At 40.6% G+C, this 27133-nt stretch overlaps 2 protein-coding genes and 1 long non-coding RNA gene across 3 annotated transcripts in view; 1 reads left to right on the forward strand and 2 right to left on the reverse strand.

The window, feature by feature from the left end:
* The window catches only part of LOC120746965, a 253809-nt gene that overhangs the window by 55627 nt on the left and 171049 nt on the right, over nt 1-27133 (forward strand). The gene's annotated exons all lie outside the window — the stretch shown is intronic.
* LOC120746967 (matrix remodeling-associated protein 8-like) lies at nt 834-13861 on the reverse strand. The gene is made up of 4 exons (XM_040052549.1): nt 13633-13861; nt 12117-12473; nt 2196-2543; nt 834-1955 (listed from the first exon to the last, which is right to left on the reverse strand). Exons 1-4 carry the CDS (start codon nt 13700-13702, stop codon nt 1801-1803), a joined length of 930 nt encoding a protein of 309 aa, XP_039908483.1. The 5' UTR covers nt 13703-13861; the 3' UTR covers nt 834-1800.
* LOC120746984 lies at nt 18411-22426 on the reverse strand. Its single transcript, XR_005699008.1, has 4 exons — nt 22392-22426; nt 22096-22305; nt 21856-21946; nt 18411-19217 (listed from the first exon to the last, which is right to left on the reverse strand). It is a non-coding gene; the product is annotated as an uncharacterized LOC120746984 (long non-coding RNA).

Raw genomic sequence — 27133 nt, forward strand, 5'->3', positions numbered from 1 at the left:
CTCTCCTATATTATAATCAATGCAGTCCTTTATAGCCACTTAACAATCCTTTATATAACTGATTTTAATTTTTGTTTTTGCAATTTCTGCTTCCCTCTTAGCCTGATCTGTCTTGAAAAAGATATGTTTATTGTCAATGAAAGTTTTGCTTTAATAATTACAGGATATGTAAATTGTGCATGTAGAGTCAAAGCATATGCTTTATTATATATGTAATATGCTAAAAACATTTGTGATTATTAAAAGTTGGGATACTGTGTAAATAAAAACCAAATACAATGATTTGCAAATCACATCATTATATTGTTCACAAGTGAAAATGGAAAACATTAAAATTTTAAAACTGTTTAAGCAGTTTAAGCTAAATGCACCATTTTAAGAAAAAAATATTAGCTCAGTTTGAATTTGATGGCAGCATTATGTCTAAGTGTCAGTCCCCATAGTCTACTGTAGAATGTCCAGCTTTACACCAGACACAATTATGTTTATAGCCTACCACAGAACACCAGAATTGGCAAATGTACAAACATTCGGTAATGAAGTAGAAGTACAAATACTACTGTTAAAATACCTAAAAATTCAACTTTAACATTTTTACTTAAGTACAAATAAACAAAGAACAGACTCTGAAATGTACTCAAAGTAAGGAAGTTAAAAAGTAGCTACTCAGTGGATGTTTTTTACTTTTGTGCAAAGTTAACTGAACCTTGTGCTAAAATCACAAAATAATTTAAAGAAATATCAGTAGATGGGGACATAATCTTTTGTCGAACTTTTTTTTTTTTTTTTTTTTTTTTTAATTCTAATTATATTCAGCATAAATCTGAAGAAAAAAAAAAATATCTGTTTTCTGTTGTCTACATTGTAGAGGGTGACTTTGCCTCTAAACAGTAAAACATGTACTGTTAGAGGTTAAAGTTGGATTCAGCTGGTGGGGAAACTTTAAAATTGGTTGTAATGGTTTAGTGTGGGGAAAGGTATAACTCATAACTCTGACCTGCTGCTTCTTGTGGATGTACACACATGAATTCAACTGGATGTTTAATGAGTTGTCCTGTATGATTTACATCCTCTACACTGACCGTGCACTGCTTATCCTGTCTTTTCTAGACGGTGTCAAGTTGGCATGAAAGTGGAATTCAGTGAATCTCAGCATCATCAGCAAAAATTCATATAAATCAGCTACATCTAAAGTAGCATAACTCTGACCATGAAACCACATCCACTGTGCACCAGTCACAAACTGTTCTTTATGTTAAATCCATCACAGCACAGCAAACTAACCTGGTTATCTTGCACTAAACTGCAGAGGATTTTCATGCAATATTTAAATAGCAGTTAGTCTGCCTCACCTTAATTTACAGCATTTTTCACAACATGAAAGAAAAAAAAAAAACAAGAAAAAAAACGTCAGATGTACAGAACCAATATTTGTATCATTAATTATGTTCTCTTCTATCTTGGTGAAGAGACTAACATCCAACTCCAGCTCTGAGTATTTTGTTTTTCTTCTTAGCTCTCTGCTGCTTCTCAAAGAAGAGTTCATAATGATTCAAAGCTTTTCTTTCCTAAACTTTGGTTCAACGATGGCACACATCAATGAAGTACCTGCTGCTCAGTCCATATATTTTTTTTGGCCATACTCATGATGACATTCAGGGTGCGTCAGATCTCTAACTGACCACTGCCTGCAGGATTTCCATCACTGGGAACTTCTGTTTGTCCTTCTGTCACTAAGAACTGCAGAAAGTCATTCAAAAAGAAGCTGAGACATTCCAACATTATACTCAGCTGAACATGTTAATTCTGTTTTGACTGATCTTTGGGTTGTTTGCACATCAGAAAAATAAGAACACCAAGGAGGATACAAAAAATTAGGATTGCTGCCAGTCCATAATGTCCTTGAGTTAGTCCATCCTCCTTCCCTCCATCCTCTGTGTGTCCTCCTGTCTGACCTGCAGGTGAGAAACAGGTGTGAGGTGTCAGCTGTCAGGTAGGTGATGAGTGAAGAACAGAACAGAATCCATTTCCTCTTCAAACTGCTGTCAGACATTATCTACTGCACTCTGATCACATCACTCAGACCAGCTGCTTTCTACAAAGTCTCATCAACAACATCTTTAGAAACAAACATCAACAACCAGGAAGCAGCTTCACCTCTGATCACACACACACACTCAACTCTACTCACTCACCTGGAGAAACAACACTCAGGTCGATGATGCTGATGATGGATTTCCAAGGGTGTTTCTCATTCATGAAGATACGACATTGGTATGTTCCAGTGTCATTAATAGTCACATCCTTCAGAATCAAAGACACGTCTCCATCCTTCATCTGTCTGTCCTGCAGATCCACCCGGTTCATAAAAGATGGATGCTGGAAATATGTAACAATCCCCTTCTCCCAATACAAAAGGACAGATTGTGTCTCCAGATCACGTCTGCTCCACTCTACAGCTGGTATCAGGAGGGTGTTTGGAGCTCGACATGGAAGAATGACATTCTGTCCAGACTCAGCTGTGATGTTGACAACTTTCTGGTCTGAAAGAGGAAATGACAAAAAGAAGAGAGGTTAAAGAAGTGTTTTACTACAGCAGTCAAGCAGAGAGTGACTTGTGGTTCCAAACTTTGAAGCCATCATGAGAACCTTATCCCACCAATGATGTGGTGGTCCAGCTTTTTTAGATCCAATAAAAATCCATTCACTCAAAAGGATCCTCTGGAAAAGAGTACAATTCTTGGAACAGAGTTTATTAAACAGTGCCATATCAACAGCAGAACAGTACATGTACAGCAAAATAATAGCAGAAAGCAAAGCAAAGTGAACCTCAGGGTGAAGAGCCTGTAAGCACAAACAGCAGAGACACACAAAGACAGATAGGGAAAAAAAAGGAGCTGGTTGGGGCATATCTGACCCTCCTTTATATAGGATCAGTGTCCTCTCCTCCTGCTGCTAGGTAACTTTCCATTCCTTGTTTTGTACTCGCACCATATTAATTTTAAACTAATAAGTATTTTCTCAGGTCTACAAAGGTCAATATTATCTCATTATCGATCTAATGTTTGTCAATACTTTTCCCCAATCAGTTGTCAATTTGCATTTTGTTCTTCTTTCATCTCCGACACTTGTGTTACATAACTTTCTGGCACTACTCCATAACTGTCTGAGCACTGTTCCCACCATCCATCATTTTTAATTGGGTCCCTTTGACAGTTTTATGGCCAAAGTGAGTCCAAAAGATATCAAACCGACTGCAGAACAAAAACAATGAATCCTCCTGACAACTTTGTTGAGTTTGCTGCCAGGGGTATGCTACTATATCCATTAAGGAAGGGTTTTTCACAACTTTGGGCAACAGAGAAAGGCAAAAAGTGTCCCAGGTGCACTCTCAGCCGGGCCAGTTTTGTTTACCATAACAAAACTGGCCCGGTTAAATATGCAGCAAAGACAGGCAGAGAGGCTTGCAGGGCCAAGTTATTTAACCCGATGTTTGGACTCATATGCATGCATGCATGTATATATGCGAGTATACAGTGGCTTGCAAAAGTATTCGGCCCCCTTGAACTTTCCCACATTTTGTCACATTACAGCCACAAACATGAATCAATTTTATTGCAATTCCACGAGAAAGACCAAACAAAGTGGTGTACACGTGAGAAGTGGAACGAAAATCATACATGATTCCAAACATTTTTTACAAATAAATAACTGCAAAGTGGGGTGGGCGTAATTATTCAGCTCCCTTTGGTCTGAGTGCAGTCAGTCAGTTGCCCATAGACATTGCCTGATGAGTGCTAATAGAGTGTGTAATCTAATGTCAGTACAAATACAGCTGCTTTGTGACAGCCTCAGAGGTTTGATATGGAGACGGTTGAGCATGTACTCCTTAGTTGCAGGAAGTATGCAAGTCACAGGAGGGTGAAATGAGTGGTGGAAGGGAACTTACGTTTGAACAAGTGGTTAAAGAGTTAAGTCATGGTGAAGGGAAAGTGGTGGTTTTTCGTTTTTTGAGAAATACTGGTCTCATCAAGAGGATCTGAGGATTCAGGAATGACGGACGATTAACAGCCAGGAGGTGGCAGTAATGCAACAGTTTTGGATGTAAGCTGCCGTTAAACTTGACTAAAGAAGAAGAAGCCTCAGAGGTTGTCTAAGAGAATATTGGGAGCAACAACACCATGAAGTCCAAAGAACACACCAGACAGGTCAGGGATAAAGTTATTGAGAAATTTAAAGCAGGCTTAGGCTACAAAAAGATTTCCCAAGCCTTGAACATCCCACGGAGCACTGTTCAAGCGATCATTCAGAAATGGAAAGAGTATGGCACAACTGTAAACCTACCAAGACAAGGCCGTCCACCTAAACTCACAGGCCGAACAAGGAGAGCGCTGATCAGAAATGCAGCCAAGAGGCCCATGGTGACTCTGGACGAGCTGCAGAGATCTACAGCTCAGGTGGGGGAATCTGTCCATAGGACAACTATTAGTCGTGCACTGCACAAAGTTGGCCTTTATGTAAGAGTGGCAAGAAGAAAGCCATTGTTAGCAGAAAACCATAAGAAGTCCCGTTTGCAGTTTGCCACAAGCCATGTGGGGGACACAGCAAACATGTGGAAGAAGGTGCTCTGGTCAGATGAGACCAAAATGGAACTTTTTGGCCAAAATGCAAAACGCTATGTGTGGCGGAAAACTAACACTGCACATCACTCTGAACACACCATCCCCACTGTCAAATATGGTGGTGGCAGCATCATGCTCTGGGGGTGCTTCTCTTCAGCAGGGACAGGGAAGCTGGTCAGAGTTGATGGGAAGATGGATGGAGCCAAATACAGGGCAATCTTGGAAGAAAACCTCTTGGAGTCTGCAAAAGACTTGAGACTGGGGCGGAGGTTCACCTTCCAGCAGGACAACGATCCTAAACATAAAGCCAGGGCAACACTGGAATGGTTTAAAACAAAACAGTGTTAGTATGGCCCAGTCAAAGTCCAGATCTAAATCCAATCGAGAATCTGTGGCAAGATCTAAAAACTGCTGTTCGCAAACGCTGTCCATCTAATCTGACTGAGCTGGAGCTGTTTTGCAAAGAAGAATGGGCAAAGATTTCAGTCTCTAGATGTGCAAAGCTGGTAGAGACAGACCCTGAAAGACTGGCAGCTGTAATTGCAGCAAAAGGTGGTTCTACAAAATATTGACTCAGGGGGCTGAATAATTATGCACACCCCACTTTTCAGTTATTTGTAAAAAAAAAAAACAAACAAAAAAAACCATTTGGAATCATGTATGATTTTCGTTCCACTTCTCACGTGTACACCACTTTGTGTTTGTCTTTCATGTGGAATTGCAATAAAATTGATTCATGTTTGTGGCTGTAATGTGACAAAATGTGGGAAAGTTCAAGGGGGCCGAATACTTTTGCAAGCCACTGTATGTCCAGCGTATACAAGTATATATGTCTGTATGGTCCTTTGCTGGAAAAGGGTGGAGTGCCCACTCCGGGTCAGGGACGAGACCCTGCCCCAAGTGGAGGAATTTAAGTATCTCGGGATCTTGTTCATAAGTGATGGGAGAAGGGAGCGGGAGATTGACAGACAGATTGGTGTGGTGGCTGCAGTGATGCGGACGCTGTACAGGTCTGTTGTGGTGAAGAGAGAGCTGGCTGTAAAAGCAAAGCTCTCAATTTACTGGTCGATTTACATCCCTACCCTCACCCTATGGTCATGAGCTGTGGGCAGTGACGAAAGAACGAGATCGCAGAAATGGGATTCTTTCAAAGGGTGGGTGCCCTCTCCCTAATGCTGGGCTCACACTGTGCGATTTTTGGCCCATTTTGAGCCGATTTTTGAGTCGTGCGACCGTTTTGGCGATCGGCCCGATTTTGGCCTTCATCGTGCGTCGTGCATCGTGTAGTATACGTGGGGTAACGAGACGCGATTAACACCTCACGACGAGCTCCCGATCATCAATCGCTTGGTCGCGAGGATTTCAAACCTGTTTGAAATCCTCGCGACCGTCGTGAGGGTGTCGCCTCAGTTTGCCACACTGCGCACGCGCAAACACAAATGTCAGCGAAAAAGACAGCGCAGCACAGCAGTGCAGCGTGTGATCTGGACACAAGCGATGGAGGCACAACTTGTAGAACTTTGGAAAGCTCATCCGAGCCTTTTCGATGTGGCATCACAAAATTATCACGACACAACAACCTTGAAAATAGTTGGATCTACATGCTGCTCAATCACAGCTGCCTGATCAGTGTTTTTCATTAGCAAAGTTGATGGTGGTGGTGTGCGTATCGGTGTGAGTGAAAGACAGAGAGGGAGAGAGCGACAGAATTTCTGTTATAACCTTCATTTTATGGACGCACAGTGTGAGCACTCAGGTCGCATCAGAGCATCGGGCCGTATAGTGTGAGACCCTGCATCGTGACCTATGAACTTCTAACCCCTGCGAGTCAATCGTGCAGTTTGAGCAGGAGCTGAATCGCGCGACTGAAAAAAAAAGAAAAAAAAAAAAAAAAAAATCACACAGTGTCTGCCCAGCATTAGAGATGGGTTGAACAGAGGACTGAGGAGAGGGTGATAAGTTCGGCCATTCGGGAAAGGCTCAGAGTAGAGCCGCTGCTCCTCCACATCGAAAGCAGCCAGTGGTTCGGGCATCTGACATGGATGCCTCCTGGGTGAAGTGTTCCGGGCATGTCCCACCGGGAGGAGGCCCCGAGCCAGACCCAGGACACGCTCGAGAGATTATATCTCTCGGCTGGCCTGGGAAGTCCTTTGTGTTCCCCCGGACAAGCTGGGGGAGGTGGCTCGGGAGAGTGAGGTCTGAGGTTCTCTACCTGGGCTGCTGCCCCCGCGACCTGGCCCCGGATCAGCAAAAGAAAATGGATGGATTTTAACAAAATAGTGTAATATTTCACTGAAAATAGTCAACACGTTTTCCATGTTCTGTTGTGAATGAAAAATGGGTTTGTGACATTTGCAAAACATGGCATAATGTTTTTCCATTTACATTTTACACAGCATCCTGAATTTTTGGGAATTCATTTTGTACATTTAGGAGCAGCTTTTATCCCTTAGTATAAACCACCGTGAGTCTTTTTGTCTCTTAAACTGCATCAGTGGAATGGTCTGCTTGCTTATCTACTGTCTAGGTTATACTTCTATTCAGCAGCAAATGGGTAACAATAAGGGATGCAACGATAGCAATTTTTTCAAACTGATACAAAACCGATACTTTGATCTGAGTACTTGCCGATACAGAGTATATAATTCTACCCCCCCCCCCCCCCACACACACACACACACACAGAATTGGAAGGCAGGTTTTATTTTATTCTCTGTTGATAAAAAATAAAATATTAATAAAAATGACCACAAAAAACAATTTCAAGTGAAAAATAAACACTTCTGTTAAATTATTGCAGTGTGTCCACATTGTAAACAAACAAACAAAATAACTGAAGAACTCCAGCTTTTAGAGAGACACAACATTAATGAACCTATTGCAGAGTACCCACATTGTAATAAAAAAAAAATATATATATATAACACTGAACTATTTGGGACTCTCTCCAGCTTTCAGATTGAAAAAAAAAAAAAACCCACGAAGAATATAATAAATGAAAATTAGGTTTCAGAATAAACAAAATAACTATTTGGCACTGTCTACAGCTTTCAGATTCACATAACATTAATGAACCACCTTTTGCAGGGTCCACATTTTAATCAAACAAAACAACTTCAGTCAGCAAGCGATGGTGTTACCTCGGAACTAAGCTGTTTTTGAGAGGCAGGTTCTTTTTGATGAAAAGAATCACCTCTGCATGATCAGCTGTGAGCCTGTTTCTGCTTTCATTCACAATGTGTAACACCGAGCTGAACAGCCTTTCACTATCAACACTTATGCACGGTGCCGAAAGGTATCTGCCCGCCAGTTTAGCCAGGTTTGAGAACCGCACTTTATTAACCATCCAGTATTGTAGAGGTTTGTCTTCTCATAAAATTGCAGCCTATCCAAGATATGTCTCTAACTCTACACTAGAACCTACCGCACCTCTGCCCACCGATGCTGATGTCTGCTCATCTGCAATTTCATCAAACATGCTGTCCAGATTAGTAATGGGCTGGTCACTGCGTGCTTTTCTTGATGGTGGTTCATTCAGGTCATTATCCTCCTGCTTAGCAGCTCAAGTTTCAGCATCTCTTTGGCATTTGCAGCAGTTATGGTGCAGTTTGATCCCTTGGTCTTCATCAGTCTCCCTTGTTAGAAATCTGGAGCACAGTGACTGCTGGAATGACGTCTGCAGCCATGGCATCTGAGGAGCTGACTTTTCGAGTTAACTCCTCAAATGGACCCAGAACAGATATCACCTTTTTCAGCAGTGTCCACTGGTGAGCCATGAGCGTATCAGGGAGTCCATATTCAGACACGAATATTCCCAGAGCCCGTTTCTACTCAATCAATGACTGTATCATAAAAAAAATTTGCTGTTCCAGCGGGTCTGAACGTCTTGCTGGAGCCGCTTCACAGGCTGGTTGATTCTTAATTGAATGTCCTCGAGATGGGAGCTGGTCAGAGCAGAATGTTTAACATGTCCAACTATTATGTGGCCAACTGCCACCACATCAGCAACACTCTTCTGTGACAGAAGGCCCTCATGAACAACTAGCTGTAGAGTGTGAGCAATACAAGGTAGGCTGGGCAGCTCAGCATCACTCATGGCCTTTATCATATTTCTTGCATTGTCCCGGAGCGCTACGTGGACAGACGTCTTTGGTATATCCCAGGTTTGAAGCATGCTATCGAAAGCAGTTGCGATGGTTTGGCTGGTGTGCGAGCCCCTGAACGACTTTGCATGTAGTGTTACTTGATGATGAACAAACTCCTCATCAATCCACTGCGCTGTTAAACTGAGGAGTGACATCGGGAACACACTGCTTGTCCAAATGTCTGTAGTGAAACTTACAGCTGAAACCTCCTGTATGAGGTTATGGACCTTCTTTTTTTTTTTACCTCTTCAAAAAGTTTTGGCACCATTATGTCCGTGATGTATGGGCGGCTGGAAATCTCATATCGCGGCTCGAGTATGCTGAGAAGACAGCAAAATCCTACATTTTCCACTGGCTGGTCATCCAAAGCGATAAAATGCCCGTGGATTTTCCTCTTGACATTTTTCATCGCTTTTCCAAAACCAGAGTTAAAGTTGGCTGTTCTGGTCTAGTGTTAGCCTTAGCAAACTCAGTTTACTGCAGCGCATGATGCGTCCTCAGATGTTTTATTAAATTGCTTGTATTGTACCATGTACAAGTCCACACTGCTGACATTTTGTTTAGCGTAAATACTAGGGGTGCAACGATATTCGTATCGATATTGAACCGTTCGATACAGTGCTTTCGGTTCGGTACGCATATGTATCGAACAATACAACATTTGTAATTTATTTTATCAACTTTCCTTCTGATGATGCTGTCTGTGTTGAGTGTTCAGTGAATCTGCGTTCGACTACTCCGCCTAGGCTGCACTGTCGAGCACAGATCCACTGAGCGCGCAACACAGACAGCATAGTCAGAAGGAAGAGCGCAGGGCAAGCTAGCGAGACAGAAGTTAAGCTCTCCTTGCAACATGGCAAATTGAACCTCCCCGACCCTCATTCAGATCTGGTGTTTGGAATTATTTTGGTTTTCATGTGACGTATGACCCTGAAGGTAAGCGAGTCATGGACTAAAGTAAAACAGTATGTTGGATGTGCCATGCAATGCTCAATTACATGGGTGGGAGCTAGTGTGTTAGCGCAGTTAGCTTGTTAACGTGTTGGCTGTCCAGCCCCATGCACGGGGCGATCATTAACGGAGATTTGCCGTGTTGTGGCGTTAACGTCATTTCAACGAGATTTACGCTGACAGCACTAGTGGGAACACAACGAATATGACTGCACATTTACGACGACATCATCCTAGTGCAAAGACAAGTGGAAGCAGACAAAAACAACAAGCATGCATGCTACAAACTTTACCCGAGTCATTTAGACAGCAGTTAGCACATGATTCTCCTTATGGAGACCTGACATGTTTAATATGCTGCTGAGAATATAGCCCAGAAGAAGCGTATAGTATAGCTTTTATTTTGGAAAGAGCCATTTCTCTGTAATAAACTCTTTTCCAAAGATGAGTGATTCCTCAATCAGATACAGGGCTCGCAAAATCGCTAGCCCCAGTCGGGCTACCAAAATCTATCTCTGCCCTGCCTGTCGGGCTATTGTAGGAAGGAAAAATATATGTCAATGCTTTTGCATTCTTTCGGAAATGTAGCTGGGTAATTATGTCATTGGCATGGGTGAGCCACTGTCAATATGTGACATATTGAAATCGCGTTTGAATTTGCGCTTGTTTTTTGCTTTCACTTTGCAATTGCGCGAACTGTGTATAGAGAGCGACAGCACTGATTGGTGAGTGATGATAATTTGCGCACCAATTCCTCTGACATCGTCTTATCAATCGTTAGCTTACTATGCAAACATGACAAGTGAAATCTCCCACAGCAAGCTTAAACATGTGAGAGGTTGATCGCTGAGCATTATGTGAGTGCGCGTGTAAAAGCAGCAGGATATATATTTTAGTTCTGCTGAGCCAAATAAGACAGGTCAGGGTGAAGAAGTGACAGCCAAAGAAAAGCTTACCACAAAACGGAAAAGTTATGACAAATCAGACTATAAGGCAAAAAGAAAAAGTGCAGCTTTATGGTTTCATGGACAAAAGAATTTCTGTGGCTGCAATATGATGAGCTAAATAACCAGGGCTGCACATAAGTGGTCTGCAGGTGCGCATTCGCTGTCAAAATAAAAAAGATAAACAAGATATGAAGTTGCAACGCGTGTTTGCGTACATAAGATTTTCAGGAGGAGGACAGACATTTGTTTAGAACTCTTAAAGATGTCGAAGAAGCAAGCTCCTTTAAGCAATTACTGTGATGTTCCTCCACCTCCAAAGAAATGTCAGAAGGAGTCCGAACCACAAAAGAAGCACGTATTCTCGGAAAAGTAGTTGCAGGAGGTGAGCTGGCTTCAAACAAATGATGAACGCACAGAGATGTGGTGTGGAATGTGCCGTGAAAATTTAATAAATGACAAATTAAAAAGGCATGAACATTTTTTTTTGTATCGAAAAAATATCGAACCGTGACACCAAAGTATCGAACCGAACCGAACCGTGAATTTTGTGTATCGTTGCACCCCTAGTAAATACAGGAGCCGCCAGTCTCACTCGCCTAACCCCATAGCGATATATCCCCCTACCGGCTAAACTAAAAAAAAAATTACAACCGAAATGACAAGCCACCCTCTGACTCATGAAATAAGTTGGTATCGGTTCATGATATCGGTTAACGTTTACAAGTATGAGTACACGCACATTTTACGGTATTGGCCTTTATATCAGTATCGGCACATTCCTAGTAACAATGACTAACATGTCTGAATTGGAGACAACAGGGATTCACTCCTTATACTGCATAAGACTTTGAGAGCTCTTCTTCAGCTTTCATCATTTATTTTGTTTACTCTAGACATTTTTATAAAAAGCTATTTTTTATGTCACTATGGCACTGAGCACTTTCTGTGTTTTGTTTATATTCACAATATCAATCTGTGGCTCTTTGCTTACTGTATCAATACTTATTTTTAATCTCTGGCTCTCTTCCACAGCATGTCTTTGTCTTGTCTTCCTCCCATCAACCTAACAGATGGCCCCGCTCCTCACTGAGCCTGGTTCTGCTGGAGGTTTCTTCCTATTAAAATTGAGTTTTTTCTTCCCACCGTTGCCAAAGTGCTTGCTCATAATGAGTCATATCGTTTTTGTGGGTTTTTTTCTATATGTACCATTGTAGTCTACCTTATAATGTAAACCACCCTGATGTGGCTGTTGTGATTTGGTATTAAAAAAATTGAATTATTTCTGTGCTACATTTGTGTTCCTCATATCTGCTCTACAGACCACTTCTCTGTAGCCACAAAAGGGATAAATAAATGGACCAAAATTTTGCACCGCTACATTTTTACTAAGAAGACATTTCTATCTCAGGTCAAAAACAAGGAAACAGTTTTACCACTGATAACAGACTGACCTGGAAGAACAACACTCAGGTTGATGATGATGGGACCAGTCTTTAGATATACTCTCCTCCCATTGTTTGTTTCTGTCTGGAAAACACGACACTCGTATGTTCCAGTGTCAGCGGTCATCACATCCTTCAGAATCAAAGACACGTCTCCATCCTTCATCTGTCTGTCCTGCAGATCCACTCGGTTCTTAAAAGATGGATGCTGGTTTTCTGGATCAAACTGCTCATCCCGGTACAAAAGGACATATTCTGTGTCTAGGTCACGTCTGCTCCACTCTACAACTATGATATGTCTGTGTTTTGGAGCTTGACATGGCAGAGTGACCGTCTGTCCAGGCACTGCTTTGATGTTTTTCTGGTCTGTGAGAAGGAACAACAGAGCAGAGAGGTTAAAAGCATCAAAGTACAATTGTTCATGTCACAGTTATATGCTAATAAAAATGTATTTTACTTTTAGCCAACAACATGTCAATTCATTATCCAGTTGGACAGTGTCAGATCCAAATGAGTAGCTTTTAATTAACCTTTATGTTTCAGAGGGGTTTTAAGGTACAGTTGGGGTTTTTTTTTAGGAATAAACTACAGAAATGGGTGGTTAAAGGTATTTTCTCCCATGAACTTATAAGCTTAACATTTTTTTGTCCATTTTTTAATCCTATAAATATATAATGCCTGTGATATTCTACTCTATTTGTGTGATATGATTTTTATGTCACATTGTGAATTTGATTTGTATTTATTTATTTACTTAAACCTCACCCCTACTTGCATCCCAACATGAAGAAATATAATACAATTTGGCCCTTGAAGTTACTTTTTTGTTAGGGAGGATTTGTTTGTTGTTGAGCGCAATGTTAAAACAAGTTCTTTAAAAAGAAAAAAAATATTTAATATGAAGGCAATATGAGCAGAGCGTGCAAACATGTTTTGGGATATGGCTATGTTAGTTCAGTTGGTGAGCTATTTGTAAAGAAAACAAGTTTCACTAGTAGTCAGTATCTAATGTGTACACTTATGTCTGCATTTTCATTTTGTTAAATATGAAAAGAAAAAATGTGTTCAGTTTTGTCTTGTTATACAATATTTGAAATAAGAATAAATAATAAATAAAGTGTGAGACTCCTGGTCTAAAGGTTTAATAGACTACTTTCATGTAAACTGTGACAGCTACAGTAGGCTAATATATTCCAAACAGCTCCACCATGCCCAGAGATCGCTGTCTCTAGCCTTACATTGATAACTGACTGCTACATTTTAAATGTTTGTAAAGCATTTTAACTTCTGCAGAAGACCACTGTAACAGACACAGGGCCCACGCCGTTACAAGTTGACTGATGATTACTGATAAGCGTAGTTAGACACACTTTGCTAGCGCAGCTTTCCCGACCTGGCAGGTCACACAGCCCACTTAAATACACTTTTAAAACATGAGTACGAAGGGAATTCTTAGTGGTGTTACTTTATAAATCAGTTATTTTGTAAATCAGGAAGGCCAGTTGAATTTAAAGTTTAATCTTACCTGCAGAGATAAACAGGAAGCAGATAGAGAATAAAGTGCAGCAGAGCGACGCAGAGGTTAAAGCAGGCATTTCCTCGTCATCTGAAAGTATGAAGACTTCCAAATGCTGGCAATATAACACAATAACTAAATATCTGAGTTTAAGTTATGTCTACATTAAGCTAACGTTTTTAAATACAGCTGAAAGTGTCTGAGTGTCATGACAGGTGTGTTCTTTCTTCTTCTTTCTTACAGTTGTATTGGCGGTTGGCAAACAATTGAAAGGTGCATTACCGCCACCAACTGGTATGGAGTATGGTCTGGAACGACGCTCAAAAAATAAATAAATAAATAAATAAAAATCCTCAAATCCTTCCAAACAGGTTCCCCTCTTTTAAAAACTGAAATAAGGCCTGATAACTTTTACTTCCCGATTCCTTTCGCAACAAATCAACCAGATCCAGTTTGATTTTTAGGTTACTAAGATTTTGAATCAAATGTCTCCTCTCAACCTGATACCTCTGACACTGCAACATGACATGTTCTATAGTTCCCTCTACCCCACAGTAATCACATTTTCCGGTACTATGTTTCCCTATCATGAATAACGTATTATTCAAGCCAGTATGTCCAAATCTCAGTCAGGATATGATCACCTCCTCCCTCCTAGTCCGTCCTGCAGTTCTCATTCCTCCCACCCTCCTTTGAATCTTATACAACCATCGTCCCTTCCTTTCCCCCTCCCACTGCTTTTGCCATCTTGCTCTCATAATTTGCCTTACCATACTCCTAATATCTGCTTGGCCAAAACTAACAGCCATGTCAACCACCCGATGTTTTACTGCCTCCTTTGCTACTCTATCTGCCTTTTCATTCGCCCACACGCCATAGTGTGCTGGCACCCACAAAAACACAACTGCAAGTCCCATCATGCGTATCCGGAAAAGTGACTGCTGAATTTCCGCCAAAACATCTGCTCTACTGTCTGAGTGACTATGCTGTAGACTGACCAATGATGAACTTGAATCTGAACAAATGACAGCATGTAATGGTCTCACGTCCTCCACCCACTGAACAGCTAATAATATTGCGATCATTTCCCCAGTGTACACAGAAATCCCATCACTAATCCTTTTACCCATTTCTACCGAAAACTCTGGGACCACGACTGCAACACCGGTTTGACCGGTTGTGTTCTTTGAGGCGTCTGTATATATTTGAACATAACTATAATATTGGTCAATGTAAACCTGTACCACTTGAGAGTTCAAAGTAAATGCCCTATCCTCATTCTTCTTGTTCAACAATGTTAAGTCTACTGTAGCATCAGGAAGTAGCCATGGAGGTACTGCCGGTAACGGCACTCTGTGACTAATGTTTAACTGATCCAGATTAAATGCTGTTGCTTGTCTCCCCACAATCCATCCAAAGCTCTTCTTTTCCCTCCTTTCTTTCTCCCAGCAAGGTTTAAGTACTTCATGCATTGGGTGATCCTGCCCGTGGCCCTGTAAATTAGCCCAATAATTAAGTATGAGCTGCTCCCTTCTCAGTCCCAACGGCATCTCTCCCATCTCCACCTGTAAAGCTGCTGTTGGAGTTGTTTTAAATGCACCTGTGCATATTCGTAGTGCCTGATACTGAATATGGTCTAACTTTACCAGAGTTGTGTCTGCTGCTGAGTTATATGCTACACACCCATAATCCAACAGTGATCTGACCAACCCAGTGTATATGGCCCTCAAAGACTTTCTATCCGCTCCCCAGTCCCTCCCAACTAAACACCTCATTATATTCAACACTTTTTTACACTTGTCCACCACCTTCTGAATATGCGCAGCCCATGTTAACCTTTCATCAAACCACAATCCAAGAAACTTAAATTTACTCACCCTTTCTAATTTGTGATCATACAACTTAAGCTTGATGTCTTTACCAACTCTCTTCCTCGTAAAAAACATCACCTTGGTTTTATCAACCGAAAATTTAAAACCCCACTTATAAGACCACTCTTCGACTCTGCTAATTGTTCCCTGCAGTTTCTTCACAATATACTCTATATTTTTCCCTCTCTTCCATATTGCTCCATCATCAGCAAAAAGTGAACACCCCACCCCTGCCTCTATATCATTAAACACATCATCTATCATCAAAGAAAATAACATAGGGCTTTCTTTGCAGCTTGTTCCATTTTGCTTGTTTTATTTGCATGGTAATAAATGGGTGGAGCCATGAAAACCCTCCTCAAACTCTGTATTTCACACCTGAGCTCTTAGGCCTGAATAAAGCAGGATTTACTGTGTGCATTCCTGTTGCACAGAAAGTCTGAATTTTAACTTTACTGATACTTTTTACCAGCGCAGATCTTTATTAGTAAAATCAGTGGTCCTTTTTCTCAGATATGACTGTTATACATTTGATATTATTGCTAACATGGCATGATTTGAACCATGCAATCAGGACTGTTTTAATGCAACGTTGCCTGGGGGCAACGCTGCATTAAACCTGGACAGAAACGTTCTGGCCAGGTTTAATGCAACGTTGCCTGGGGGCAACGCTGCTTCCCTGCATACTCTGAATCTTTGAATGGCCTGTGAAGATGAGGGAATCCAGTTTACTGTTCACTTCCCAGGCTTCTTTCACCTGTATGCTACATTATTTGCAAAATATTTTTCTTAGCTGTGCTGTAGTTGAATGTAACATGAGAGCAACAGTCTGTATGGGATAATTGATCGTAAGTAAGGACTAAAAATGTCTTAATAATGTTCATATTGAAAGTTGGTGTGGGAAACACTAGTTTGACTGGGATTACAATATGTCCTGTTATATCACTTGACTGCTTTGCTCTTTGTTACAGTGAATACAGAAATGTCTCAGTTGTTCTCCTGGTTTTTGTTGTGTTTGATGTCAGTGTCTGCAGGCATGAAACATTCCTCAGCAGCATTCTTTACAAGGACAGAATTTAAAAAAAAAATGAGCCTCAGATACTGATATGCCATGACCTAACTGACCAACGTTGAACTAAACCTGCAAGAAACAGAAAGTTAGTTGTTGACATATTCACAATAAACAGAGTCAGAGTGTTGATTCAGTTTAAATGTTATACTGAGCTTTATTCCAGGAAGCAGGTTCAGCTGACAATTCTGAGTTTTTCCTCACTGATATAACACAGTGGGGCTGTGTGGGTATATACATGTAGTGCTGCTTTCTTTCTGCTCATTGTTACAGCTTGTTTTCCTCAGTCTGCAACTGGATTTATTTAGTAATGAATCCTCAAACACGGCTCAGCACGGCTAGTTGAGATCCATCGTGAGGTTATGGTTGGTTCTCTGTTTGCTCCTCTTTTCTCTGCTTTCTAGAGTGTGAGATCCACTTAAGAAAGAGAGCCCCAGCGGTGTTTTTCGAGTTTCTGATTTTGGGAGCAACGTGAATAATTGTGTGGGCCTGTTGGTTGTTGTGTCTGTTCGCCCTCCCTTTAGTTTGTGTTGTGACTTTTCTTTTTGTTCTTTTTGATATAGCTTTGTTGCTCTTTCATTGTGTTTAGACCTATTAAAATGCTGCTTATTTTTTAACCTCTCTTCTGTTTGGCTTCTTTTTGTTTTCTTATTTACTGTTGATCTCCACACTGTCCCCTCATCACATGACACCTGAGCAATATGCAGTGTGTGAGATTATTATATTCAAACTGCTCATATATTTATGATGACTATACTTTCTCCAACTGAATTAAATAATTGTGGAACCTAATTTGTTCATCTCCCTTAACTTTCATCCCAACAGGTTTCCTATGAAATCATTTGTAATTTAGATGAGTGGGTCTTAACAGATACTTCCTCAATTTGAACAACTGGAGAACAAACCTTCAAAAGGTGTCCTTTTTTCAAAAGTGTATCATATTTGATACATGAAATTTTGAGTTTTTAAGACTAAGACATCATCACTGATTTTTCCCCCCCCCCAGAAAATTCTCACATTCTAAATTTTACAAAAGTCCTCGATAGTGTAAAAAAATGTTGTTTTTGATATTTAGGTATTTGTGTGTTTGTCGTAAAGTTCAATAAAGAGCCCAGTTCCAAAAAATGAATTTTATTTTTCTGGCAATTTTCTTTTTAAAAAAAAAAAAAGACAAGTAACACATGAATCTTGACAGCACCTTCTTTTCAGACCGACTCAGAGTCATACTGAACACAAAAGGTGAATCTGTTCACCTTCTCTACTACCCACATGTTGAACAGGTTATGCCTTAATGAGCCCTGTGGTAACATGAGACAAACAACAAATATATAACCTTAAATTCATATATGGCTGCAGGAAAATAGGTCAGATAATTAAAGAGGGGTTTCTGCTGAGAATAACTTTCAGAAGTTGTGACTCATCACTTTGAATGTGACTTAACTGTCACATAATCCACAACAACACTGCACTAACTGGCTTCAAATTTATATATAAAATGTATATACTATATTCCAGTGTATACTATAATAACCTTTGCTGCATTGTTGTAGGAAGCATTTGAATTAATTAAAACTTTACTAACAGCATGAATTCATTTTTTTATATAGCACCAAATCACAAAAAGAGTCACCACACGGCGCTTTATATTGTAAGGTAGACACTACAGTAATACATACAGAGAAAAACACAACAGTCAAATGACCCCCTATGAGCAAGCGACAGTGGGAAGGAAAAACTCCCTTTTAACAGGAAGAAACCTCCGGCAGAACCAGGCTCAGGGAGGGGCGGGGCCATCTGCTGCGACCGGTTGGGGTGAGAGAAGGAAGACAGGATAAAGACATGCTGTGGAAGAGAGACAGAGGTTAATAACAGATATGATTCAATGCAGAGAGGTCTGTTAATACACGGTTCAGTAAGAACAGATCATTAGAAAGAATTAACATGATTTATTGATTAACAGAATATAGATAGATGTTTGGTGATTAGACTCTGATGGCTTGTCTTGGCAGAATGGAACCCCAGCTGTGAAAGGGATTAGAGCAGAACCCCCCTGGAGTCTAGCTGCTTGTGGTGGAGATCCAGGTGGCTTGAATGGCGCTTGAGTAATGAGAGGCGGATATGAGGAGGAGGTGGGTGCTATAAAGGCGTCTGCAAAGGAGAATGACCAATGTGCAGTAAGATTTAAAGTACGCAGCATGAATGCTGATTGGCCTGGAGAAGGTGATTGGACTAGATGACACAAACAGTTTGACAGGGTGGGGAAGTGGAAGTGATACAGCTTATATTCAGCAGGCAGCACCTCAGAGCTGAGGGATGTGAGAGGCCATTCTTTATTAAACTTGCTTCATTGAGTAAGAAAGGTGACTGAAGAAGAAACACTCAGCGCAACATGGGAATCCATCCAGCCGTCCACACCTATTGCAGCATAGCTAAGGGAGGATTCAGGGTCACCTGATCCAGCCCTATATGCTTTAGGAAAAAGGAATATAATTTGTTTAGCCTAGCATAATAACTGGAAACTGGTTGAGCAGCTAGCTTGTCTGTATTCAAAATTAAAGATAAAGATCAGCTGTACCTGGGCCTCCTTGTTCTGATGATTGTTTGCCCATAACTGATGTTTTCAGGTCTCACTGCTGAGTCCACTGAATCAGTCACTGCACAATAAAATACATTTAATTTAGTGAGGTACAGCAACTGCAAATCTATACTATTATCACACACAGCTATAGGAACTATTAATTTACTTTCTGCAGCATTAAGAAACAATTAAGTGATGATGTTTACAAACTGCATCAGCTTTTCAGAGTTTCCTCCTCTAAACACCTGCTGTTGACCACAAAGCATTGGGGGGTATTTCTGAGAAAAAGAAGCTGGACGACCACAAAGCTGCCATCTTGTTTCAGTGCAGCCGGAGATACTTCACCACAGAGCACAAAGCAAACACTTTCTCACAGCATGAATAATATTATTAACAAAGCAGCACACACTGCAGTGAGAGGTCTGATCAGACTGACAGCAGGAAGTAGCTGCTGTGGTTTTACATGCAGAACTTCAAAAATAATTCATGCTTTAAAGGACAGTTTGAGAGGCTGGAAATGAACAGTTAATGTTCTGTCTTTAATGATCTGTCTTTTCAGTCTCTCTGTTTATGTCTTATAATAAAAGTCAATTATTCCTGATAATAAAGCTAACAGCTAGTGTTAGACAGATAGATTACAGACACATCTGAGCTGCTTTTAGTGATTATCGGTTATTTCTAACATTATTGAATATCCTGTGTGGTCTCTGCACACATCTTTCATCTATTTATATTCCTACCCTGTTTATTCTCCTGCTGTAACTATGTGAATATACCAAGTCTGGAACTAATAAATGCCATCTTATGTTTTATTCTCCATAAAACACAGCAGTGAGTCCCACTGGTAAACTGGCAGATATGTTGATGCATTTCTGTGAACATAAATAGGAATGAAGTAAAAAACGTTTAACAAATTATTTTTACTAAGTATTTTCTGTCTGACCCTCTGTCTCTAAATCTAGATCAGCTGGTTTAGGAAAACGAATTAATTGTGATTGTAAAATAAAGATTTATGTGTTCAGCGGGAGCCACAGAGCAGAGAAACAGGAAGTGTTCTTGGTTTAAGATACACTGTAACAGAAAAAAAGGAACCACTAAACGTTATAACACAAAATCAGTTACACTTCAGGGATGTCAAACTCTGTGTACATCTTCTTTCCCTTTTTTTATTTTAAAATAAACAGCTTTAAAACAGGATAGCATTTAAGGGAAGTATGAGTGAGGGTGTTTAAATAAATTAAAACCATGTAACAAGTGTTATGTGTCTCTGCCACGGTACTGGGTCTATGACCCAGTGTTTTGTGTTTGCTTAATTTATATTGCTTGATTATTTGTGATTCATGGCTTTGGTTTCTTGCTGGTTTTCTGTGCATATTATATGTCTCTATATGTCATGACTCTGAGTCTGCGTCTTTCTGAATGTCTTGTGCTTCCTGTTTTATTTTGATAGTCCTTGTCCTATGTCAGTGTATTCTGCTCTGCTTCCTTTGTCTCGTTATGGCAGATCAATTCCAGCTGTGTTCCCACTGGTTCCCCGTCCTCTGGTCGTCCTGCCTGTGTATTTAAGCCCTGTGTTGTCCTCTGCTTGTTGCTGGTTTGTCTGCTTGTCTTCCCCTGTTGGTCCCTCTGTGTTTCAAGTTTTTCTTAGATCTTTGTCGCTGGTCGCATATTCCTTGTTAGCTTTCCCAGTTTAGGTTTTTCTTAGTTTAAGTTATAGCCATTTCCTGGCTTGGTTTATATGTTGCTTTCCACTATTAAAAAAAAAAAAAAAAAAACCTCACTCAGTAAGTTGTAAATGCCTGCTCACATCCCGGTTCACAATCCTCTTTAAACTTAATCTTTTCAAATCTCTTAGACTGAGTTTCTGAAGTGTTTTTTTTCTTTCTTTCTTTCTTTCTTTCTATCAGAAACAGGATGCTGGACGACTGCAGAGCTGTTAGCTTCAGTTAACCACAGACCACAAACACACAGTCCAGCTCACAGTGAACAACAATAAGTAAGCACAGAGTTAAACACATGATTACATCTGAAAAAGATCAAATATCACAAAAAATAAAAACTTGAACATTGTGAATTCCAGTTTTGATAACACTAAATCAGGAAAATGTTCGTTTACTTTTCCTAGAATCCACATTTACTATACATCACTATATACTTCTGATCATCCCTCACATACTCTATAGTGACCTTAAAATCATTAATCATATAATTAAAGTCAGGATCAGGCTTCAAAAACCTACATCTGATTCTACACTCATATTAAATTCAGTTTAAGATACAAGAAGCAGAAAATGTCAGAGAAAACATCTTCATAATAAAGACTGTCATCACAATGTACATGTATGGCCTCACTTCAAAACTGCACTGAAGTCCTTCTAGAAGCAACTCTTATTGCTCACTAGGTTTTGGAAATTATGTCCCTAATCTGTGTGAAGTAGTGCATTATACAGCTTCCATTGAGATTTATTTATTTAGTGGCAATTCAACAGTAATTTAAATATAATTTCTGCTGATCAAACTGAAGTAAAGAGATACAAATCTCTCTCAAAAATAAGCAGATGCAGTTCCTCTATTGTCCTCTTGAAGCATCAATCGTGAGTCAGCCCCCAAAGACTAATAGAATTAGTTCACTTTAGTGATTAAAAAAAAAGAACACTAACTAACTTTACTACATTACAAATGGCTTGAGGAAAATATGTAAACTCAAATATTACCTCTGCTTCATCAGATTAGCTTTTGTTATCTTGACAGTGTTGTACATGACATGAGTGATGATGTCATCTTCTCCAACTTCTGCTTGATCTGCTGAAATGATGCAAAATGAACAACAATATAAATTAAATATATAAACAGAAATTAAATTTAATAAAAGTTGTTACTGTGATCATTATGAATGTGAACTTTATTCTACTAAACAAACTCAAACCTGAAAGTTCAGGAAGTCTGAGTCTCACCTTCAGGTTTCCTGTGAACACATCGTCTCACCAGCAGAACCAGTAACACCAGTAGAACCACAACACAGACTGATGACAACATGGGAAATACAGGATGAAAGAGTGATGGAGAAAGAATGATGGAGGTGGAGTTAGGAGCAGAGGATGTAGGTGGAGGTGTGGATGTAGGTGGAGGTGTGGATGTAGGTGGAGGTGTGGTGGTGTGTTCCCCTAAAATAAAGCAAACACAGTCATTAAGTTGTCGTCACATTGTGAACGTTGAAAGCTGCAGAAACACAGACAGGTGAGTGTGTCACCTGTGACAGTGATCCAGCTGGATGGAGACTCTCCATGACCGCTGATGTCACACTTGTAGAGGCCTTCATCAGACCTGGAAACATGCTGGATGGTCATGTGACCTGTAGGCTGCTTCCTGATGAGGGAGCCATCTTTATAGAAAGCAGCTGGGAGGTTGGAGGGAGTGGTCTTTGTTTTACAGAGCAGAGTGACGTCATCTCCCTCCATCACAGGGAGGACAGGACTCTGCAGGATCACTGATCCACCTCAACACAGAGACAAACTACAGCATTTCATCCATTTACACACAGCTTCATCAACACTAACTCCACACACTCAACTTACCAGTGACTGTCAGGTTAACCATGTTACTGATGGGACCCTCTCTGGACTCACACCAGTAAACTCCACTGTCCACTTGATATGTGTTACTGATGTTACAGGAAAAACCAGCTATTCTCCCCCACCCATCTCCACACTGAGTCCTCTGTTGTTTGCTTGTGTTTCTCCTCAGAGTCCATCCAGCAGAGCTGTCGTCCTCCTCACAGCTCAGAGACACAAAGTCTCTTTTAAAGAACTGAGAGCTGCTGGGACTCACAGTCAGACGAGCTGTGAGGGTTAAAGTGAAAAACTGATGATTTCTTATACAGTGGAACCTCGACTTACAAATACCCCATTTAATGAAAAATTCAAGTGACGAAGGCACTTAACGGCAATATTTCTACCCCTGTTACGGCAAAATGCCCGGTATACGAAATCCGCTGGCTCTGATTGGCTGAGCCCAGAATGCTGATGCATACAATCCGAATCATGTGACAACCCTCTTGGCTTTCGTACTTGCGCTTTGCTGTTCCACTTGAACGACGTATTGTTGTTGCAGTTAGCAATTAGTTCACTCAAGAGGCGCGATGGGTGCTTCGACTTACAAAAATTTTCGACTTACGAAAGACCCTCGGGAACGAATTAATTTCGTAAGTCAGGGTTCGACTGTACTTTTTTTTTTTCCAGAACTGAGCTCCATGGTGAAACATGATCCCAATCAGGTCATATCAGTGAGCATTTCTCAGGTTTAAACTGTGACAGAAGAAGGTTACTGACCTTGGTTTGTTGTGCAGCTCAGCAGTGAGATCAGAACTAAAGAGAAATGACACTCAGCTTGATTTGAGGTGAACATAAAGAACAACTCCACACAAACAGCTGACAAACACACAAACACATCTCTGCAACATGTTTCAATGAAGTTTGGACAACAAAAGTCTGAAAAAGTAAGTCCCATAAAGTCATGTGTCCACTGTGCAGCTGTGTTGATATAATGAGTGAATGATTTGATCTTTTCACTCCCTGCTGTGTTTCCTCGACTCCTGAGCAAAGATAAAGAGTCAGTTCAGACCTGCAGTTGGTCCTCGTGGTGTTTTGAACTTGAATTCAGCCTGATTTGTTTTTCATGTCTTCTCCTCCATCATCAGTTATCAGGAGAGCAGACAGTCAAAGTACAAGAATTCAAACAAACACAGAGATTCTACTTACAGAGCAGACACAGCACAGATGTTTCCTTCATCGTCCTTCTCACTCATTTGAGCTTTTTTTCATTTCTGTCACTGACACCAAGTAAAGCCCGCCCTCTTCCTCTGAGCACCAGCTTTCTATTGGTTCAAACACAGTTTTGGGGGACTCACTTTTTTCTTTGTGGAAAGACACAAGTGGTACATTATAAATTCACATAACTGTAGAGGTCTCTCATATACGGTCTTTTTAAAAAAAAGTCTTTCAGCTGTGCAGAGACACACTGAGGACAGAGTGGAACATTGATTCAAATGCCATAAGAGGGGGATGTTTGACTTCTACATGGACTTTGCACAATTACTCCAGCATTTAAGATGTGTTTATCAATAACATGCCTGTTAGTTTCAGCATGTTTAGGTTACACAGGCACATCAGAGGATGGCACATCTTTACATGCTGTAAGTTTTACTGCGTCTCACAGAACAATCTCAAGAGTTTGGAAAAGAGGACACACGAACAGGGCTGCAGATTGGATTCAGGACAGGCATCTGTGTGAGGGTGAACAGAGACACTGCCAGAGATCTGATAAATAACTTCTAGCAGCTATAGATGTCAGACAATATGGGAACCGTGTTTGGCTCCGCCACTGGCTATCGTCGCTTGCAATATTATTTTTACTCGTTTGTGTCTAAACTTTGTTTCTGCTGCTAGAATTTACGATCAGGGCACGCTGTTGCACATTAAAGATTCAATGGAGAGCTACAGATGGGACAGTTACAGGAAAACTTTTCCTCCTCCTTTTATATGTTCCTGTGCACGCTACTGTACATACCGGTGGGATTCAACCCGAAAAAATGAAGGAGGGGAACCAGGGCTGGTGTCAAGGTGAAGTACCGAAAGTTAGCTTCTTGCTGTGGGGAGATTCCAGGTTCCTGTGACTAGTCCATTTAGTGTCACCTGGGGACGCTACTCCTCAGTCTGCAGCCCAGTATTCATGGCTTGATGGCAGCATGCGCACCTTTCATCAGTCATCTGTCCGCCGCTTTGCTGGCAGTAGCGATAGACAACCATGGATGTTAGCTTCGCCTTGCCTTGTAGTCACCGCCCATCGCGGCAGGTACGCAGGTGTGCACAGGTGTTTAATTCAAGTGCCACAGCACTCAGCTGTTGAGTGCGCCAACCGAGCGTCATCAATTTGGTTTTCCCTGCTTAACGCTCGTTCAAATCGTTTATTTTAAACGATCACTTCGTGAAGGAATCTCTAAACTTTATGTGTTAAACTTAGACGTGGCAGCAAAGCATGTATTCACTTGAAGGAAATCTACTCGGCTGGAAGCGCCGACATCGCTTGAGCTGCAGATAGTGATGGGCAGATGAAGCTTCATGAAGCACTGAAGCTTTTCATCCAATTGGTTCACCCCAGCGCAAAGCTTCTTGAAGCTTCATTTGCTCTAGGAGGACACTACTGGACGTAAAAATATTAGTTGGCATGAATTTGAAGAGTGTGGCATTTTGCACACAGCCTGTAAATGTCAACAACAAAAGGAGTGTGTAAAACATGTATATTGTAGTGATGCAGTATACTGTGTATATTTATACTGGCAGTATGGAAAATTATTATTTGGAAATGCTTAAAATGGAAATGATCATTTACTGTGAGGTGAGGTGTGGTTGGGGTGTGGACAGTGGTTGTGCTTTTGCAACGTTGAGGTATGGACAGCTACACACTGAGGCGTCAGTCCTGCCTGTTCACATTTTATTCTGTAAAAACTAAATTTTCACTGCTTTTATGACCTTTTTAGTGGGGAGAACAGAGGTGGGACCAAGTCATTGTTTTGCAAGTCTCAAGTAAGTCTCAAGTCTTTATCCTCAAGTCTCAAGTCAAGTCTCAAGTAATGTCAGGCAAGTCAGAGTCGAGTCTCAAGTCACTGGTGTAAAAGTCCGAGTCAAGTCACAAGTCTGAAACTTTGAATTTCAAGTCCTTTCGAGTCTTTAAAAAAAAAAAAACGAAAAAATAATGTTGCAGTTATGTGCTAAATGTAAATATTAGACCATGTAATTTTAAAATCTGTGTTTTTCTCAACACATGACAAAATAGTGAACTTAGAAAATATACACAAATTGTGAAATTGCACCTCTTTAAAATGCAGCTCAATTAAACTTAGCTCCAAGAATAATTTTCACCGACAGTTCTGAGATAAGCTGCATGTTATTCTTGGATGCGGTTGTAGGACCGGCTTTAAAATCGCATGACAAAAATATCATACACATTAAAAAAACTGCATCACCAACGTAGCCTGGACAACATTTGCTAGTTAGATGAAGTCAGCCATCTCATCGTAGCATATTTATATGCATATTTATAATCATACGGTTCTTGGAGTGAGTGCATACACTCATGAAGTTTAGTAACTTCAGGTCACTGCAACAAGCCCAGGTACAGTTTACCGACGGATGGGTACAGGACCTTGAAATGCACCGTGTAGAACGAAAGACCATCGTACGTATCATAAGTTTACCAGTCTCACAAATTGTCTTCATAAATACACATTCGTTAACCGTTTATTAATAGGACCTTTGAGCTCAAGGGTAATTAATTAGTAGTGGAAATAATTTCTGGTAGCATTACAGAAATGTAGCAGTGACAATAATACTGTATGCTGTAATCGTACTGGACAATTAGTGATACAAAAAACCTGTTTTATCCTGTGAATAAAAGTATATGTTTTTGTCAATGTACCATAATAACAGAGGCGAAACGCAATATTGTGTCAGGACAATTCACTATTTATGCACAATAAACAAAGGAGCATAGCGCGACAATTTCTGTTCAGCGCCAGACTTGCTTGTAACCTATATCACCAATTATGTTATGAAAATGACGTATTAACTACTAAAAAACACTGACCTTCGTGTAAATGCTTGGAGCAGACTAACCTGTGAGCTGGAGTGTTCTGGGACGTTATATTTAGGGGTGTCAAATTATCGCGTTAATTGCGATTAATTAATTACAATGCTATTTAGCGCGTTATGTTTTTTAATCTCGTTAATCTAATTTTTAATCTCTTGACGTCATTGATTTTGTATGAGAGTTGCTATGTTATAAAATCCGTTTTTATGTGCTGGGCTCCTTGTGCTTGACTTGTTGGGGGTGGAGTCACGTCGTGAGGTCAAGGTGAGAAGTGGCGATTAGCTTACAGTGTGGATATGGAGGCGCATCTGAGAGTTGTTGGCCCAATGAACGGGAAATTTGTATTTC

The sequence above is a fragment of the Simochromis diagramma genome, unplaced genomic scaffold, assembly GCF_900408965.1.
Source record: "Simochromis diagramma unplaced genomic scaffold, fSimDia1.1 OVJJ01000410.1, whole genome shotgun sequence".
Lineage (NCBI taxonomy): Eukaryota > Metazoa > Chordata > Actinopteri > Cichliformes > Cichlidae > Simochromis > Simochromis diagramma.